Below are 19,097 nucleotides of genomic sequence, written 5' to 3' on the forward strand. Positions count from 1 at the left end.
AACCTGAAGAAAAAAAAATAACCAGTTCAACAAAGGACTCATTAGAGATTAAACAAGTCTGGCAATGTAATGGTAATTACTGAAGGTGGGTGATGGGTTATAGGGATTCCTTATACTATTTCTTCTACTTTTGTAGATGTTGAACATTTTTTATAGTAAAAGTGGTGGGGTTTTTTTAATGATTTTTAAAATTTATTTGAGAGAGAGAGCAGGGGCGGGGAGCAGCAGAGGGAAAGGAAGAAGCAGGCTCCCCGCTAAGCAGGGAGCCTGACACAGGGCTCAATCCTACGACCCTAGGATCGTGACCTGAGCTGAAGGCAGACATCAAACCAACCAAGCCACCCAGGCGTCCCTGTAATAAAAACTGTTTTTAAACAGACACTTTTATGTGTACAAAAGTATTCTGGAGAAAAAAATTTTTTTAAATCAAAGACTATGTACCTCTGATGAATGGACTAGGAGTAGCTGGGTGACTTTCTTTTCATTTAAAGCTTTTTAATCCTAACTTTATTGCATGTACGTAGATCACCTATATTCAAAATAAATATTTACATCTTAAAAAGGAGAAGGAAATGGGATGCCTCTGAAAATACTTGGGCAAATTCCCCTGAAAATGTACAGAAAATGGGAGCAATAAGATGAGAATGATGCACAGGGGATTCTGGCAACAGATGTGTGAGTAACCAGTGCTTGTTTCAGCAGTACATACACTAAAATTGGAATGATACAGAGAAGATCAGCAACGGCCCCTGGGGCAAGAGGTGTGAGTAACCAGATCAGTAATAATCCCTAACCTTAGAGAGAGGACTATAGATCCCCCTGAGAATCTTATGTCACTAGATGAAAGGTACAATATACAGAGTACAGTCAATGATATTCTAACAGTGTTGTATGGTGACAAGCGGTAGTTACACTTGTGGTGAGCATAGGTTTAGAGTTGTTGAATCATTTTATGTGTGCCTGAAACTAATAAAAAAACAATTCAAAACACAGATTCCAGGAGGATCAAAGACCTAGAAGTTCATAGGCCCCAAATAAAACCCTTGTACTGGTTACCATTCCACTTCTTATGACTCTGATTTCATTATCTCTGCAGCCCAGACAGCCTGCTAAAGGATGTTTGTCCCATAGTTCGTTTCTGTAGGGAAGTTAGGGAGTAGCAAAATACCTGCTTCTTGGGAAATTCCTTTGTATCTTCCTTTAATTTTTAATTGGTCATCATAGGAACTTCCATGTGAAGTTCAGTCTGAAAAGCCAATTAACTATTTAGCAAATACCCGTTCAGAGCCAAGAAAGGAGCGGGAGTCCTAACATGTGAACCAGCCCATTCAATGTTATTTTGCTTCATTTGGTTTCCAACTCATGAGACAGCATGTCAAGAAGCAAAGTGATAGCAATCTAGAAGTCCTTCATGCTGTAATCTAACACCCCATCACTGGCAAAGATATGGGTGACCTGGAAAGTTATAAAGCTCAAGAGACCCAAGAATCAAGGTCCTGCCTTCCCTATCTATTTTATTCTAGGGGGGGGGACTGGGCATGCAGAAAAACTCTCCTAAGAGTCCAATGAAGAAGTCCTAGGACTAAAAAGTACCCCTCACCTCCTAAAATTTGCTCCACCTAGTTTAAAAGGTGTGAATAATTCTTCAAAAAGAAAGGGGGTGGGGAGGAGAAGAGGTTTCCTGTTGAGATCTAAAAAATCAGTTCGTTCACTCCCATCTCTCTGTGGCCAGAAGTTAACATTTTCTCTTCTGGAGGCCCCTGCCTTGTAGTCTTCTTTCCCATTAATAGCATCACCTAGCGACTGAATCTGGCCTGTCTGAACAGCTTTTTTTGTTCCTGGTTCCCATTCCATATTTCCTACCACAAAAGCAGCACCCTCCTATACAGTAAGCTAGATTCTTCTATTTCCTTCTCAAAAATAGTCGCCATTTTAAGATCATGTAGTAACTGCTCCCCAGATTAAGAAAAAAAGAATAGAAAGAAAAAGGCTGTGGGGCACAGTTTGCCAACAGTTAACTGAAATCAATTACCCAACCAGTTGAAGCTCCCCAAGAGTTCAACCACACTTGCATGAGGGCTAATGACAGCTAAGGACCACTTACCAAGCAGCCCCCACAGAGCTAAGGAACTCAGAGGCCAAAAAGAAAAAGAGGAAGGAAAAAAAAAAAAAAGAACCAAATTAGCCTTGGGAGGCTCTAAAAATGTAGAGTTCATTTCAGAGCCCATAGATACAGAGTTGCCGTTGAGCAGAGATACAGAGAAAGATTCAAACCTGCACTTTGGGAGTAGGGAAAAAACCACAGCTAGCTGTGGAAGTCCCAGTGAAAGTAACTACCCTTCACCAAGCAACAGACCACCAGATCTAAGCCTTCAGGCCAGAAAGTGCACAAGTAAAGCACAAGAACTGCACTGACCTTCCCCTCTGGGCATTTATAAAAGAATGCTCAGTTAGTTGAAGCAACAGGCTTAAGTTGTTCACCTCTGCAAGACTTCAAATCTTGGAACAGAAAAATTACACAGAGCTTTGTGCCAGGCACTCTCCTCTCATATATATATATATATATTTTTTTTTTTTTAGATTTTATTTACTTGACAGAACACAAGCAGGGGAAGCTGCAGGCAGACGGAGAAGCAGACTCCTTGCTGAGCAGGGAGTCTGATATGGGGCTCCATCCCAGGACTCCGGGATCATGACCTGAGCCGAAGGCAGACGCTCCTCTCATATTTTAATAATCACAGTGATCCTTTAAGGACAGCGTCACCCCTCATTTTAAAAATAAGGAAACTGAATCAGTACGGGATGATAAAAAGTTCTGAAGATGGATGGTGCTGAGGGTTGCACAACACTGTGAATGTAATTAATGCCACCGGATTGTATACTTTAAAAACTTAAAATGATATATTTTGTTATATATGTTTTACCACACATGTACAAAGATTTTAAAAATGGTTAACTGCAGTTTTAAAAAAAAATAGCTTGTCCAAAGTTATGAAATCAATCACAGTATCAGATTCTAGCCCAGGGTCCTTAGACCAAGCCTTAGTTTTTTTCACCTGTAAAATGGGCTTTTGTAGGAATCACATGAAATACTGGATGGGCATATGGTTTATCAACTGAAATGTATTGTGTGAGTAGAAATTTCTCCCTTGAAATCAGGGCTCATAGGGGATTACCACACACTTTTAATAGCTTTTGAATCAGAATGTCAGAGTAGGAAACACTTTATAGAGAAACTAGTTTATTCAGGGATTGCAAAATCAAACACTTAGCGAGATCATGCAAGTGACCTAAACGGTGATACTACCCTGGGGTGATACAGGAAGGTGCTGAGAAGGAAGTGATGAGCAGGGCCCTGAATAGGGAATGCCCCTAACAGGGAATCTGGGCCCAAATTCTTAGGAGCAAATGAAAACCTAGAAGCTTTTAAATGTGAAATCTCCCAATTAAACGTTGGCAACCAGGGTGCCTCGGTGGCTCAGTCGGTTGGTGTCTGCCTTTAGCTCTGGTCATGATCCCAGGGTCACAGGATTGAGCCCCGAGTCAGGTTCCCTGCTCAGCAGGGAGCCTGCTTCTCCCTGTTGTCCCAGCTCATGCTCTCTGTCACGCTCTCTCTCTCTCTCTCTCTCTCTCTCTCTCTCTCTCGCAAATGAATAAAATTTTTAAAAAGAAAATGTTGGCAACCAACTCAAAAACTTTTAAGTTCTGGGTCAGTCAAAACCAAACCAAACCAAACGAAACAACCTCCCCACCCCCCAAATCAAGTCCATGTTAGGATGTGGTCCATGGACTGCCGAACTTATCATCTGATGTACCATGAGTAGAAAATGAGGCCCAAAGATGCTAAGTGACTTGCCAGGGCACCCAAACTCCCTTCTAAATTGCCATAAGAATTCAGTTCCAACTTGTGCTTTGATTTTGTTTTTTAAGGACTATAAGTAGCACTTAGCATATCCTCAGAATACAAACCCTGGGGATTTCAGACAGTGGGGGAGGCCTGTCAGTTTAATGCTCATGCAGAGGTGAGAAATCATGTTAGGAAGGCAGAGAAGGAAGCAATGAAGAGGACTGAGATGGAACTGAGAAGTCCTGGGTGTCCCCAACAGTGCCCCATTTGGGAAACACTAGTGTCAGCAAATGGTTCAAGGATCAAAGCAGGTTGGGGTGTGGTAGGTGGCTATCATTCGTCTATGGCCAGATGGCCCTACTCATCCCGGGTCCTTCCCACCTTCCTGCCAGTGTCCAGAGATCAAAACTCAACCTTCTCCACCATTCTGCGATTGGTTCTTTTAATGCCAAGATCAAAGGGGAACTTTTGTCCAAGTTGTAAAAGAGAAACCAAGAGGCAACTTAATGTTGTTTCAGCCTCCTCTGTACTTCCTGAGAGGATTAAGACACTTATTTAAAGGGACTGCTAGGAGAAACACATCTGAACCAGGGCCTGGTATTGGCACCTTAGCTCCAAGGAACACGGCGGCTCCTGCAGAATTCATGCCAGGCAGCGCAACTGGAGAGATCAAAGAGACAGCACAACCAATAGACAGTAGCTTGGAAAGACTACAGAAACTATGATCATGGGGAGAAAAAGAAAAAAACAAAACAATAACCCTTAAATTTGAGTATTCTAAACTACAGAATTTTCAAATTTAAAATTTGAAACCATCAAGTCCAAGCCTTAATTTCATATATGACATATGTGGCTACAGACCAAAAAAGTCAAGGGTGTTTGCCCCAGGCCACATGGTGGATCAGTGTCAGTGCCAGGACCGAGTCCTAGACTGCTGACTCCTGCTCCAGGACTCCATCCTCAATGGGCTGATACCAACCCAAACCTGATGCCCAGACAAGACAGCAACTTCCTATACATAGAACTGGTGGCAGAGCCCAGGCCTCCTCTTCCAGTCTCCTACCAACTAGATTTTGCCATGAGAAACATGTGCTTCTGTGCTTCTGACTAGGGCTGTGGGGGTTGCCTAGCACTGCCTCCATTTGCTCAAATGAACCTTGTTGTCATTCAGTCTATTACCCTGCCTCTGGACTGGATCAAACCCAAATAACCTCAAAATACTGTCAACTGACCTAGCAACTCTACTCCTAGGTACGCACCCAAGAAAACTGAAAATATGTGTTCACAGAGAAACACATACATGCACATTAATGTTCATAGTAATGTTATTTGCAACAGCCAAACAGTGGGGAAAAAAATCCCAATATCCATCAATAGATGAAAGGCTAAACAAAATGTAGTACAGCCACACAACGGAATATTATTTGGCCATGAAAAGGAATGAAGTACTAATACCTGTTACAACATCAACTTTGAAAACATTATGTTGCCTTAAAAAGAAAAAGATATAAAACACCATATATTATATGATTCCAGTTATATGAAGCGTAAATTTACCCTTTCAGAAGGGTAAATTTTAGGGTTATATGAATTATATCCAATAAAAAGGAAAAAGATAAAACCCAGACAGTATGGACAATGATATATGTGAGAAAGTACAGTTTTATTCTCCAAATGGAGGTTTCCAGACTCCTGAGATGCCTATAAATGTACTCAGAGGACATTTTATAAGTTACACCAAAGTAATAATCCCCAGAGTATGTTCCATATTTTCAGTATTTCCATAAAGAATGAGATACGAGCCTGCCTCTCACCTAAGACCTAGGTGGATCAAGTTAGTATCCTGTAACTTCATAAAGCCATCTAAATCCAGGGGTAGGAGGAAAGCAGGAAAACTAGAGAGAAATTCTGTTTACACCAGCTAATCAATCTACTGCCATGGTGGGAGAAGTCTTGCCCTGCAGGTTTAGGAAACACCCACTATGCTAACACAGACATGAGAGGTGGCAGCCCAACCCCTGGGGAAGAAGAGCCATTCACTATAAAAAGGGAAGGAGGGAAAAGCCCATAAAATATTTCTAAAAACTTGTACCCATAACCCTAACTTTCGAAATAAAAGGACAAACCAAAAACCCAGCCTGTTCCCACAGTCACTAAATCCACTAGCTTAGTACCTCTTTGGTTGTATGAATTGCCAAACAAATTCATATATCCCAAAGCAGATCCACAGCCCCCCATCCCCACTGGTTGTGAAACAGTTAACAAGGGTGTGGAGACTATTCTGACTTCCGTTTGATAAAGTTCTTGACACAGGCCAAACTCCAGTCTGTATGTGACCTCATTTTGCCTATTACACACATCCCTCCGTAATAAATTCACTTCCACACATCTTCACTATTGCATCAAACATGAAGTTTCTCATGCACTGGCCTATGTGGGTCACTGTATACATGATATCTTCAGTTTCTTAAAATCAGTTACTGTATCTACCACGAAAGCACAGGGTAACACTCCCAAGTGACAGGACATACACTGAATCACTGTGCTTTCCACTGAGCTTAGAAAATCCCAACTCCTTCTCATGGTTTCTCTGCAGGCTGAAAACAGTTGACTCCCCTAATGTTCTGGAGGGGTGGGAAGCACCTATAGAGCAGTCTATTTCAAAATGCAGCCCTTAGACAGCAAACTGTAGACTACAATCCACTGCAATTATAAGCATGCTTTTAGAAACACAGCTGCTCCTGCCTCTCCAGTTTCATATTGAATCATCCCTCCCCCACCCCTCACCATGCTTCAGCCCCTCCAGCCTTGTGTTCCTCATATATACCAAGCTCTTTCCCACGTTGGTCCTTTACGCTTGCAATTTCCTTTACTAGGAAAACTCTTTGCGTTGCTGGTTCCTTCTCTGACCATTTAATCCAAAGTAGTTGCATCACTCCATTGCCTGCAATCACTATCACTTCGCCTTGCTGTCTTCACGGCATTTACCAATATCTACATTACCTTGTTCATCTACTTGTTTACTTGTTCACTGCGTCTCCTCAGACTAGAAAAGCTCCACAAGCTCCATCTTGACCCTCTAATTCACAGCTATACTCCTAGGTCTTGGCACAGAGCACTCACTTTTGTTGATTAAGTCAACGTGTGACAGAAATATGTACTGCTAACTTATTACCTCTTAAAAACCTCTGAACAGGGCATGAAATATCCAGTGCAATGTTACAAATGCCACTTTAACTTTTTCCCTATGGCAAGGGAAAGTGTGACTTTTCCTGTTATATTCTTATACCATTCTTGTTCTGAATGTGGTCCAGAAAAAAATTGGTTTCAACATATCACTCATGGTTTAAATTGAAGTCTGAGACCACAGAAATCAGGCAAGGCTGGGATATCTTCTACCTGACCTCAGGTTCTAAATAAGGAGTCCCCTTTTAAGAACGCCTGGTAGCTCAGTCAGTTGAGCGTCTGCCTTTGGATCAGGTCATAATCCCAGGGTCCTGGGATCGAGCCCTGCATCAAGCTCCCTGCTCAGTGCGGGTCTGCTTCTCCCTATGTTCTCTGTCTCTCTCTCTCAGGTAAATGAAATAAAATAAAAAATAAGGAGTCCATTGAGCAGCCCCGGTGGCGCAGCAGTTCAGCGACGCCTGCAGCCCACGGCATGATCCTGGAGACTCTGGATCGAGTCCCACGTCAGGCTCTCTGCGTGGAGCCTGCTTCTCCCTCTGCCTGTGTCTCTGCTACTTCTCTCTCTCTCTTCATCTCTATGAATAAATAAATAAAATCTTAAAAAAAATTAAAAAAGAAAAAATAAGGAGTCCCTCATTAAACAAAAAGGATGTTATCTGTTGGTTAACAGAAGGAGGCAACTCATTGTCCGCCAGTAACCTACCCTTATTTGGAGAAAACCAACACCAAAGAATTTAAACAAGAATCTTCCTTTGCTAAAGTCAAATGTCACCTCCTTTTTTTCCCTGTGTTTTCCTTTACATTCACTCTTAGGATGAAAGTATCTGCTGAGGAAGCAACACACAGAAGATCTAGAAAAATCACTCAGGACGAAGTGACTTCAATTCTGGTTCTGGTCTCTAGACAAGCAGAATGTGAGCTGAGCTTCTGAAAGAAAGGCCACTCCTTCATAGGTCTGCTTCCAGGGTTCTGTACTAGGAGCCAGTAAGTTCTGACCCACTTTCCAGGCACAGCTCTTTCACCCACACCCTCATCCATACACAGCCTTCATTCATCCTAATGAGCTCCATTCTAATGAACCTTCTTCCTAAAGAGCTGTGTGGGGCATCCAAGGGGAAGGCAGCCAGACAAGGCTAGGAGAGTGTTTTTCAGAACATAGTTCACAAATCACCTGCATCATACTCACTGGTGTGCTTATAGAAATGCAGGTTCCTGGGCATCACCTAGACCTAATGAACCAGAACTTTGGAAGTGGGGCTCAGGAAACTGCATTTTTTAACATGCCTCCCCCCGACCCCCAACACCCCTCCCCCCCAGAGTCTCAGGCACAGTGAAGTTTGAGAACCAATGGGATAAAAGCTCCCCAGGAGAGAGGTCGACGGCTGATTTACAGAAGACCAGATAAATGTTTAGAGGGAGGGTCTGGAGATAGAAAATGGAGGAGGGTGTAAGGGCATGCTCCGGGTAGCGGGGGTCAAGACCTGTGCGCGGTGGGAACGAACGGCTGGAGGTGGACATGAAGACAGGGAAAGGATCTGAGACGGGTCAGAGGTGAGGTCGCGTCCGCGGACTGGTCAGGACAGGGGGAGGCGGTCCGCGGTGAGCGCAAAGTCTGGACGTAAGGAGGAGGAGCAAGGGTGGGAATAATAGGGCGGCTCTTCGGAGGCACCGGGGCTGGTGAAAATTAGAAAAAGGGGGTCACAGGAGGAGGAGGAGACCAAAGCAGGAATAGGAACCGGCGGAGACGGTAACCGAGACCTTTCCTCCGACCGGGTGCCTCCCCCAAAACTCCGGGCCTTGACAAGCCTGATGCGGGGCCGGGGTCGGGGAGGGGGAATTTGGGAGAAACAGGCCCAGTCAGAGACGTCCCTAAAGCCTGAGCTAGGGGTCCCGGAGGTGGCTCGGGCCAGGCATGGGCCGCTGGAAGGTCCTGGGATCCCCCGAAGGGCCCCGCTCCAGCTCTGACTCTCCTTCACTCACCATCGCAGCCGCCATCTTGGATCCACGTGTCGCCGTAATGACGTCAGCGGAAGTGGTGTTTCCCTGGTTACGGAGTTTAACTCCGCTGGGTGCTGCCTGGCTTCAGTCACTCCTGTAGTCGTGGTCAGCAAAGGGGGAGAAGAGTTAGCTGCTGGTCGGCAGCCTGGTCTGGGCAGTGTGGTCGCTGATTAGGTGACGAGCGGATGGTGTAACTATGGGAGCCATATTAACTCCTGGCAGGGACTGCTCCTCCTCCTCCCCCCCCCCACTGTATTGTGGGTAATGGAGGTGTGCGTAAACGCGTCAGCTCTCTGGATGCCATATTTGCTATTGGCGTTGCCAGGGTTACCTGAGGCCTTGATTTGGTGCGTGGGATTGGTACCAGGGCTCCCATAGAAACCTAACTCCCGGAATCATTTGTAATTAAATATCTAGTTATTTGCTTGACTATTTTATATCCTCTCTAATAGATTGTAATCCCTATGAGGGTGGGATCCTGTCTTTTATTTAACTTTACTCTGTCTTATTCTCATTTGCAAAATAGGTAAGGAATTATAATAGCTTTATGATGAGGATTCAATGACGTTACATAGTGTGTATTCAATAAATAATTGTCTTATATACTTATGTATACTTCTTTGGGTAGATGGTAGGTGCCCAGTACAATACACTACTTAATTAAAGGAATGAATGAAAAGCAGCGTATTTAGTGGAGGAAGATATCTGTGAATGTGGACTACACCATGGTCTGGTTAGCTAAAAGTGTGACTGAAGTAAATCAATCTTCCTAAGCCTCAATTTACAATATTTGGAAAGGGGACTCAAAGAGTCATGGTGTTAAAATTGGGAGAGACCAGAAAGTTCATTTATTCCATGTATCCCTGTAAAGTGGATACAGTACCAGTGCTACCAGTAACTGTTTCCAAAGGTTGTTAAAAGAATAATGATGATTAAAAAAAAATCAGTACTTACTGGGCATTTGCTGTGTGCCACAGTCCTTAGCATTATGCCAAAGCCATTCGTAAGACTCTCATCTAGTCCTGTCTCTTCGCAGGGGACAGTTGAACTCTGACCCCCACCTATGGGTGCCAATGTAGTGGACTGTCCACAAAGATGGCCGCCAACAAGTCTTCCTATCTTTGGGTGATCACGCTGTTTCTTCTATCAGGAGGTAGACTATTTCTCTTTCCTTTGAATCTGGCTGGTCATGTTACTTGCTTTGACCAAAGAATGTGGTACAACTGACTCTGCTAGTTCTGGACTAAGCCATAAGAGGCTTGGTGGCTTCTGCTTCTACTGTCTTCCACTCTATGGCTACCCCGTGGGAGAATCACATGGAGAGGGAGGGAGGCCCAACCAACTCCTCAAGATATTCTAGAAACTCCAGCTGAGTACTACACATGTAAATGAAGTCATCTTGGACATTCCAACCCCAGCTGAACTGCCAGCTGAAATGCAGCCACATGCATACCCTCATTAACATCATATGGAACAGAAAAACTGCCCAGCTGAGCCCAGTTGTTTAAGATTTTGGAGTGGTTTCCCATGCTGCAGTAGATAATTGAAACACACATCTGTTAACTCTTAGGACTCACAAAACCATCCTGAAGAATAGCAGAACAGTTATCATCCCCAAGGGTGAGGAAAGATTGATAACCTAGGAGAGATTTTCCTGGAGTCACATAGCTAGTAAGCCATAGATCCCAAACTTGTAATCAGTTCTTCTCGTGATTGAATCCTGGATGCTTCCTATGATTTCTAGACACATGAAGAGGGATGACTGATAAGGAGCAAAACTCCATGAATGACATATCATTCCTCAGTATTTCTATTACTTTTTCTATTTTTCCTCAGTATTTCTATTTCTATTATTCCTTGTATTTTCTATTTCCCTGGAAGGCTTTCATATCTCAATCTCTTTCAGTAACATACACCAGAATCCTAGAGCTAGACTGCCCAGGTTCAGATCCTATCTCCACCACCCAATAGCTCCGTGACAAGGACACATTTCTTCTTGAAAACGTTTTATTGTGGTAAAATCTATATCATATAAAATTTGCCATTTTAATCACTTTTAGGTGTACAGTTCAGTGGTATCAACTACATTAATGATATTGTGCAGCCATCACCACCATCCATCTCCAGAACCTTTTCATCATCCCAAACTGAAACTCTGTGCCCATTAATACTAACTCCCCATTAAGGCTACCCCCAACCCTTGGTAACAACTAGTCTGTTTTGTGTCTTTATGAATTTGCCTATTCTAGATACCTCATATAAATGGAATCATGCAATATTTGTCCTTTTGTATATGGTTTATTTCATTTAGCATAATGTCCTCAGGTTTCATTATTGTTGTACCATGTATCAGAATTTCCTTCTTTTTAGGTCATTTGGGTTGTTTGCACATTTTGGCTATTGTGAATAATGCTTCTGTGAACATTGGTATACAAGTATCTGTTCCAGTCCCTGCTTTCAATGCTTTGAGTATATATGAAGAAATGAAATTGCTGAATCATGTGGTAATTCTATGTTTAACTTTTTGAGGAACTACCATACTGTTTTCCACAGTCACTGAACCATTTTAAAATCCCACCAGCAATGCGCAAGGGTTCCAATTTCTCCACATCCTCATCACCACTTGATATTTTCTGTTATTTTTAATAATAACCATCCTAATGGAAGTGAAGATGGGCAAGTTTCTTAACCTCTCTAAACTTTGACTTCCTCATAAAAGACCTTACTTTATGTGATGGTTATATGGACTGAATAAGTTAATATATGTCAAAAGCTTAGAATAGTGTCTGTCACACGGTAAGTGCAATATATGTGTTTGCTGTTATTGTTTTGTGGTCAGCAGGGTGGGCCTTCTCATCTAGAATGATGAAGAGGCTAACATAAAGAGAATTAAGGAAACTGGACAAGTAACCTGATGAATTATTTTTTTTTTTTACCTGATGAATTAGAAGGGGTCTAAGGCCAGACTAAAATCCATTAAGTTGTGTCCATGCCTCTGCTGTACAACCAGACAGACAAAACCAAGCCCAAATCAAAGGGCTCTTATAGTAACACCAGGGCATGTAGCTCCCGGTACCTGCAGAAATGCTTCTCCAAGGAGAATGGGAAGGTAGAGCTGGGGTTTAGGGGAAGCAAATCTGATCCTCAGGTATCTCCAAGGAGATACCTGTGTTCTTTTCACATTTATTTCAGTTATTTGTTGTTAAATAACCCACTATAAAACTCAGTGGCTCAAAACAACAATAATTTATTATTTCTCTTGACTCTGTGAGATGGCAGTCTGGGCCATTCTGATAGTCGTACCTGGGATCTCTCACGCACTTTTAGCAGATGGTTCAGCTGGGGCTGTAGGGTGCATGGTGGCTTCTTATGCCTGAGTGTTTGGTGCTGGCTGTCAGCAAGGCCTCTCTCTCCATGCGGGCGCTCATCCTCAAGGACGGTCTCAGGTTCATGGCGGTGAGTGAAAGTTGCAAGCCCTCCTAAGGTCTAAGCTTCAGAACTCCCACAGCATCAGTTCTGCCATATTCTATGGGTCAAAACAAGTCACAAGGTCAGTCCAGAGTCAGAGTGGGAAGAGACCACACAAGGGCATGAATTCAGGGGGGTATGATTTGTTGAGGTCATTTTGTAACAATCCACTGTGCCATCCTTCATTCACACCCCCACCCCCTGTCCATGAGGCCTCTCTGGAAGCCTTCTATGTGGCTTCCTACTGCTTGCTATCCCTGTCACCTCTAATCTTGATTCTTCACTTAACAGGCATTGTGATAACATAAAATCTCAAGTCCTCACCATGGCCTACAAGGTCCTGCGTGATCAAGTTTGTCTCCTACCATTTGCCCTGTCACTCACTGGGCTCCAGCCACATAGATATCCCTGGCCCTGCTTATCTGCACCTCAGGACCTTTGCATTTGAAGGTCCTTCTGTCCAAGATACTCTTCTCTCAGCATTTTGTGTTGTTAGCTCCTTCTCATGTTTGGGTCTCAGCTCAGCTATCACCTTCTCAGAGATGTGTTCCCTGGCCACATATAGATACAGATATAACTTGGTCATTTGTTATTGTCTATCTCCCATCAAAACCTGAACTGGATTTATGTTGTTACCAACTGTATTCCTATTAAGTATGTGCTCAAAAAATTTTTTGCATGTTTACATTAGGAATTGATCTCAAGCCTCAGTGTATCAGTTGGGAAAAGATCCAGCTATAAAGAAGAACCATCCCCCCTCCCACCAAAATAATAGTGGCTTAACAAGTTGGAAGCTTACTTTCCTCTGTCTTAGCGTGGTTTCCCTAGAAGCCAATTCTGAGACAAGGATTTAAGTCAAAGTAGTTTATTGGAGAGGTGAAGGGACACCAGAAGGCAAAGGTGTACAAGAGCTGGCTCATACTGTTTGCAAGTGCCAATAGTTAAATTTTTTGGAATTTTGTAAGCCAATTGTTGGCTGTAGGCATTATTGAAAATTAAGTTATGTAAATTTTAAATTAAATAAATGATATTAAAATCAAAAATATGAAACTCTACCACTTAATCATTTTACTATATTTTACTATTATCTATGCTCTTGTGCTCGCTTCGGCAGCACATATACTAATATTATCTATGCTCTTGAGGTTGTTCATACCTATTTTATCTGTATGATAGAAATATTATGAAATGGTGTACTACTGCACATCTTTCCCCCGTTCTGAGCTCAGTAGCATTGAATTGGTAGCAGAGCCAACTTATCCATTAATGCAGTAGGCACATATACAAGGCCCACTCCACTTTTAGAGGCCATGAAAAGAAATTAATTTCTTTCTTTTTTTTTTAATTTAATTTTATTTATTTATGATAGGCACACAGTGAGAGAGAGAGAGAGGCAGAGACATAGGCAGAGGGAGAAGCAGGCTCCATGCACCAGGAGCCTGACGTGGGATTCGATCCCGAGTCTCCAGGATCGCGCCCTGGGCCAAAGGCAGGCGCCAAACCGCTGCGCCACCCAGGGATCCCAATTTCTTTCTTTTTTAAAAAGATTTTGACAGAGAGAGAGAGAGAGAGAGCACAAGCAGGGGGAGCAGCAGGCAGAGGGAGAGGGAGAAGCAGGCTTCCCACTGAGCAGAAAGCCCAAATGCAGGGCTCAATCCCAGGACCCTGGGATCATGCCTGAGCTGAAAGCAGATGCTTAACTGAGCCACCCAGGTGCCCCAAAATCAATTTCTTGTAAAATCAGAAGGAAAACATGAATTTTGGGGTTGGAGGGAAAGGTTTTTTTTGAAAGTTTTAATATGTACTATTATTATATATAAATAAGTAATTTATATATTAAATATGTAGATATTGAAATAAAAAAATACACACACACACAAAAGTGCCTAAGGCTTGTGAAAGTCATAATGCAGTTCTGGTTGGTTGGTAGCTTGAAATTGGCAATGGTGGGAATATTTATACCACCCCAAATAAGCAAATGCTACAAATCAGAGCTTGAATATTTATTTTGCTAGCAAACATTTTCTGTAAAGGGCCAGATAGTAAAATATGTTAGGCTTTGTAGATTGTGTGATTGTGTCATAATTCTCAACCCTGCCTTGCAGTACAAAAGCCACTACAGACAACAAATAATGGGTGTCGCTGTGTTCCAATAAAACATAGTCTAGTCTGCCCTAGTTTCCCATGCCCTGGTCTAGACTTAGCATGCTAAAGAAAAAGCCAGTAGTGCAGATTCAACGTTAAGTGTGTTGTATCTGTAGCTGTTACACACAGGGCAGCCCTGGTGGCTCAGCAGTTTAGCGCTGCCTGCAGCCCAGGGTGTGATCCTGGAGACCCGGGATCGGGTCCCACATCGGGCTCCCTGCATGGAGCCTGCTTCTCCCTCTGCCTGTGTCTCTGCTTCTCTCTCTCCTCTCTGTGTATTCTTATGAATAAATAAATAAAATATTTTTTAAAAATGTGACAGTATTTGAAACTCTTACCTGAGTTAGGAAAAAAGTTGGTCATGTCATTGACTAATGACTGAAGTTCCAATGTACATCTTCATTATTTCATTTTCATTGTATTCATGAATATAAATACAACTATCAACCCACAGTCATGTCAGAGCTATACTTGGAGAGGGTATGTTGTCAAGCAAGTTACCTCTGTAAGTAACTGAAGTGTAATCCTATGGGAAAACTCTAGAAAACAACCCCAAACACACACCTCACAGTTATCCCACCAAAAGAGCAAGGGAGCTGGGGTATTTATACACCAACTTCCAAAAGTCGTTAGTGAGGATTTATCCAAGAGAAGGTTAATTTCTCAGCACTTTGACCTTCTGAGAACACTGGCAGCTGAGGCTTTCTGCAATGTTAGGAAAAGAGCCCTTAGACTCACAGTGGTGGAATTAATGGCAGCTAAAAAAATCTAGCCCACTTTAAGGGATACTGACAGTGCATTCCACACTCTCTGAAGTAAGTCTGGAAGACCCTTCTAGTTGCTGTGCTGGCTGTGCTTAAAATATTGTCAGATATCTAGGCTCCATTTGGCTTTACCATCCCTAGAGTTAATTCATGTTCCTCAGGGTCCAATATGATAGCTACAGCTCCAGCCTTCACATGCACATTCTAGGCACCAAGATAGAGGAAGAGATGAAAAATAAGGAGCAAAGTGTCCACATCAGTTGTCTTTTAAGGGAGGATATTGAAAGATGCTTTAACACACTTCCACTTACAACCCATTGTTCAGAACTTAATCACCTGGCCTCACTTAGCTGCAAGAGGGAGTGGGAAGTGCAGCCTTCATTCTGGGTAGTCACGCACCCCCTGATAAAAATATCGTTTCTCTGGAAGAAGGAGGAATGTGGAAATGGCGACAACTAGCAGTCATTGCCAACTCCCAAAAGGGAAGAGATGCAAATGGAATGCAAATTGATATAACCTTATGTCAAAATATACTGTGATGAGGATAGACACACGTCAAAACTGAGGACCCAGGTCAGGGAATAAGGAGGTAGTTTTACTTCAATTCACCAGGGAAAAATGAAACAAGTCCTTTCCCTATATTTAGACTCAAAGCCACAGCTGGATACTAGATTACAGCAAGTCATTGATACTTAGAGTGGGGGCACCTTATTTGTGCCTTCCTGTGCCACCTTCCAGGGGAGGAGTGCATCAGTTTTCTCAAAGTATTGGTGGCACAAAATTTATCTCCATGTTTTTGTTTGCTTTTTTATTTAACAGACTTTATTTTTTAAGAGAAGTTTTAGGTTTACAGAAAGATGAATAGAAAACACAAAATTACCAAAATTACCGTATACCCTCTCATCCAGTTCCCAGTTTCCTCTGTTATTAACATGTTGCCTTAGTGTGCTACATATGTTACAGTTGATGAGCCTATTATCATTATTAACCTAAGTCCTTGGTTCACATGAGGATTTACTCTTTGTGTTGTACACTGAGTTTTGACAGATTTATCTACCATTAAGAGTATCATACAAAATAGCTTCACTACCATAAAAATCCCCTATATTCCATTCTATTCATCTCTCCCTCTCTGCCAAACCCCTGGCAACCACCAATCTTTTTATTATCTCTGCAATTTTGACTTTTCTAGAATGTTCTAGAGCTGGAATCCTACAACCTTTTCAGGTTGGTTTCTTTTACTCAGCTATGTGCATGTAGGTTTCTTCCATGTCTTGATAGCTTGTTTCTTTTGACCACTGAACAATATTCCATCGTATGGATATACCATAGTTTGTTGACGGACATCTTGGTTGCTTTCAAATTTTGACAATTATAAGTAAAGCTGCTACAAACATTAGTGTGTATGTTTTTATGTGGAAAAAGTTTTCTTTTTTTTCTTCTTTTTAAAAAATATTTATTTACTCATGAGAGACACACAGAGAGAGGCAGAGACACAGGCAGAGGGAGAAGCAGGCTTCATGCAGGGAGCCCGACATGGGACTCGATCCCGGGTCTCCAGGACCACGCCCTGGGCTGAAGGCAGACGCTAAACCACTGAGCCATCCAGGCTGCTCCTGGACAAAGTTTTCAACCTGCTTGAGTAAATATCAAGGAGTACAATTACTGGATTGTATGGTAAGACTATATTTAGTTGTGTAAGAAACTATCAAATGTCTTCCAGAGTGGCTGTACCATTTTGCATTCTTGCCAGCAATGAATGAGTTCTTGTTGCTCCATGTCCTTGTCAGCCTTTGGTGTTGTCAGTGTTTGGATTTTGGCCATTCTGAGTAGTGTGCAGTGGTATCTCATTGTTATTTTAATTTGTATTTCTCTAATGATATATAATGTTGAGCATCTTTTCATATGCTTATTTGCCTTCGGCATATCTTCTTTTGTGAGGTGTCTGTTCACGTCTTTGACTATGTCTTTAGTGGGTTGTTTGTTTTCTTATTGTTGGCTTTTAAGGGTTCTTTGTATATTTGGGATATTGGTCTTTTATTAGATATATTTTGCAAATATTTTCTCCCAGATTGAAGGTTTCCTTTTCATTTTCTTAACAGTATCTTTCTCAGAGCAGAGTTTTTAATTTTAGTAGAGTCTGATTTATCAATATTTTCTTTCATGGATTGTGCTTTGGTGTTGTATCTGTCCTCATGTTTTGATCTATCTTTCCTGTGGCTGGAGGGATAAATCCACAGGACAGTGTAAACTAAAAGAGCAAGAGGATAGGAATTGAATCCTGGTCTTGTCCGTGTAGCAAAAGGCTCCCTTGTATGGATTACTGAACAATGTACCACAAATCATGAGTGGAAATTCCTACTGTAGGAGCCTGAGCTCTGCTTTCAGATACCCAAAGACACATCCCAAATGAGAAAGCAGGAGAGAAATTCAGTTACCAACTAGGTACGTTGAAACACTGCTAGCTTCATTTTACACTGCTTATACTCAGTTCCTCTGTGCTTCTCAGAGGTACAGAATCAATTCAGTATAGGGTTCCAGGAGATCCCGGCAGGTGCTGTGATGTAAATTCTTCAGGGGATGCAATAATATAGAAAGGAATCCTCTCACTGTCCACCTCTTCCCATAATTCCCCTTATAACAAAAGCTAATGCTTTCAGCTGAGAAAATATGAAAGAAGGGCTCACTGCCTCCTTGTCTTCTCTGCTTTCTTCTCATATCTCCTCCTCCACTGAGAGCTTCCCATGCAAGTTACCAGATACCTCTCAGCAGCCACATCTCTAGACCCTGGTATTCCTTTTTTTTTTTTTTTTTTAGACCCTGGTATTCCTACAATGGTGGGTACCATCTTAATAACCATGATGGCTGCTTGTGCATGGGAAATGCTCAGACTGTGGACAGCCCTGCAGCCCTTGGGGGGACCCAGACTAACTAGCTCATGTATCAGTGTGGGTTGTCAGGAAAATCAGAGCCCCAATCATGAAAAAATCATTCCTATAATTTTGGCAAACTCAAGCTCTTTGGAGATAAAACCCCACTGGCATCCCAGTGCCAGTGTGATAGGCAGAATAATGCCCCTCCACCTTGCCCACGATGTCACTGTCCTAATCCTTGAAACCTATGAATGTGTTGCCTTACGTGGCAAAAGAGGCTTTGTAGATGCGATTAAGGATCTTGAAATGGAAACGTTAGTCTGGATTATCGAGGTGGACCCAATGTACCAACAGGTGTCCTTACAAGAGAAAGAGGGAGGCAGTAGACAGACTCAAAGTGGGAGATGTGATGTCAAGCAGTTTGGAGTGATGAGTGTAAGAGAAGAACGAGTCAGGGAACATGTCAGCCTGTAGAAGCCGGAAAAGACAAGGAAGTGAATTCTCCCCTAGAGGCTCCAAATGCACATAGCCCTGCTAAACCCATTTCAGACATCTGACCTCTGGAACTGTAAGGTAATGAATTTGTATTTTAAGCCACCAAGTTTGTGGTCATATGTTACAGAAGCCATAGGAAACGAACACATACAGGGACTATTTTGGGGCAGTTAGAAACCTTGGGAGACTTAGACCCCTTTTCTCTTCATACTACTGTTTTTTGGAAGGGTCCCTTTCCCCTTTCTGACTCATCATCCAGCAATAGGCAAATAGATATTCAGGAACTGGCAGGACAAGACAAGCCGAACTGTCAGTAAAGGC

General features: G+C 42.5%; 1 protein-coding gene and 1 non-coding gene across 2 annotated transcripts in view; one reads left to right on the forward strand and one right to left on the reverse strand.

The window, feature by feature from the left end:
• The window catches only part of TM9SF4 (transmembrane 9 superfamily member 4), a 51,704-nt gene extending 42,359 nt beyond the window's left edge, over positions 1-9,345 (reverse strand). The window contains exon 1 of the mRNA XM_025986155.2: positions 9,014-9,345. Coding sequence (XP_025841940.1) covers positions 9,014-9,028 — 15 coding nt within the window. The 5' untranslated portion in view covers positions 9,029-9,345. The remainder of the gene's footprint in view (positions 1-9,013) is intronic.
• LOC112909960 (U6 spliceosomal RNA) lies at positions 687-797 on the forward strand. Its single transcript, XR_003233183.1, has one exon. It is a non-coding gene; the product is annotated as a U6 spliceosomal RNA (small nuclear RNA).
• Positions 9,346-19,097: the final 9,752 nt, after the last annotated feature.

The sequence above is a fragment of the Vulpes vulpes genome, chromosome 14 (assembly GCF_048418805.1).
Source record: "Vulpes vulpes isolate BD-2025 chromosome 14, VulVul3, whole genome shotgun sequence".
In the NCBI taxonomy this organism is placed as follows: Eukaryota; Metazoa; Chordata; class Mammalia; order Carnivora; family Canidae; genus Vulpes; species Vulpes vulpes.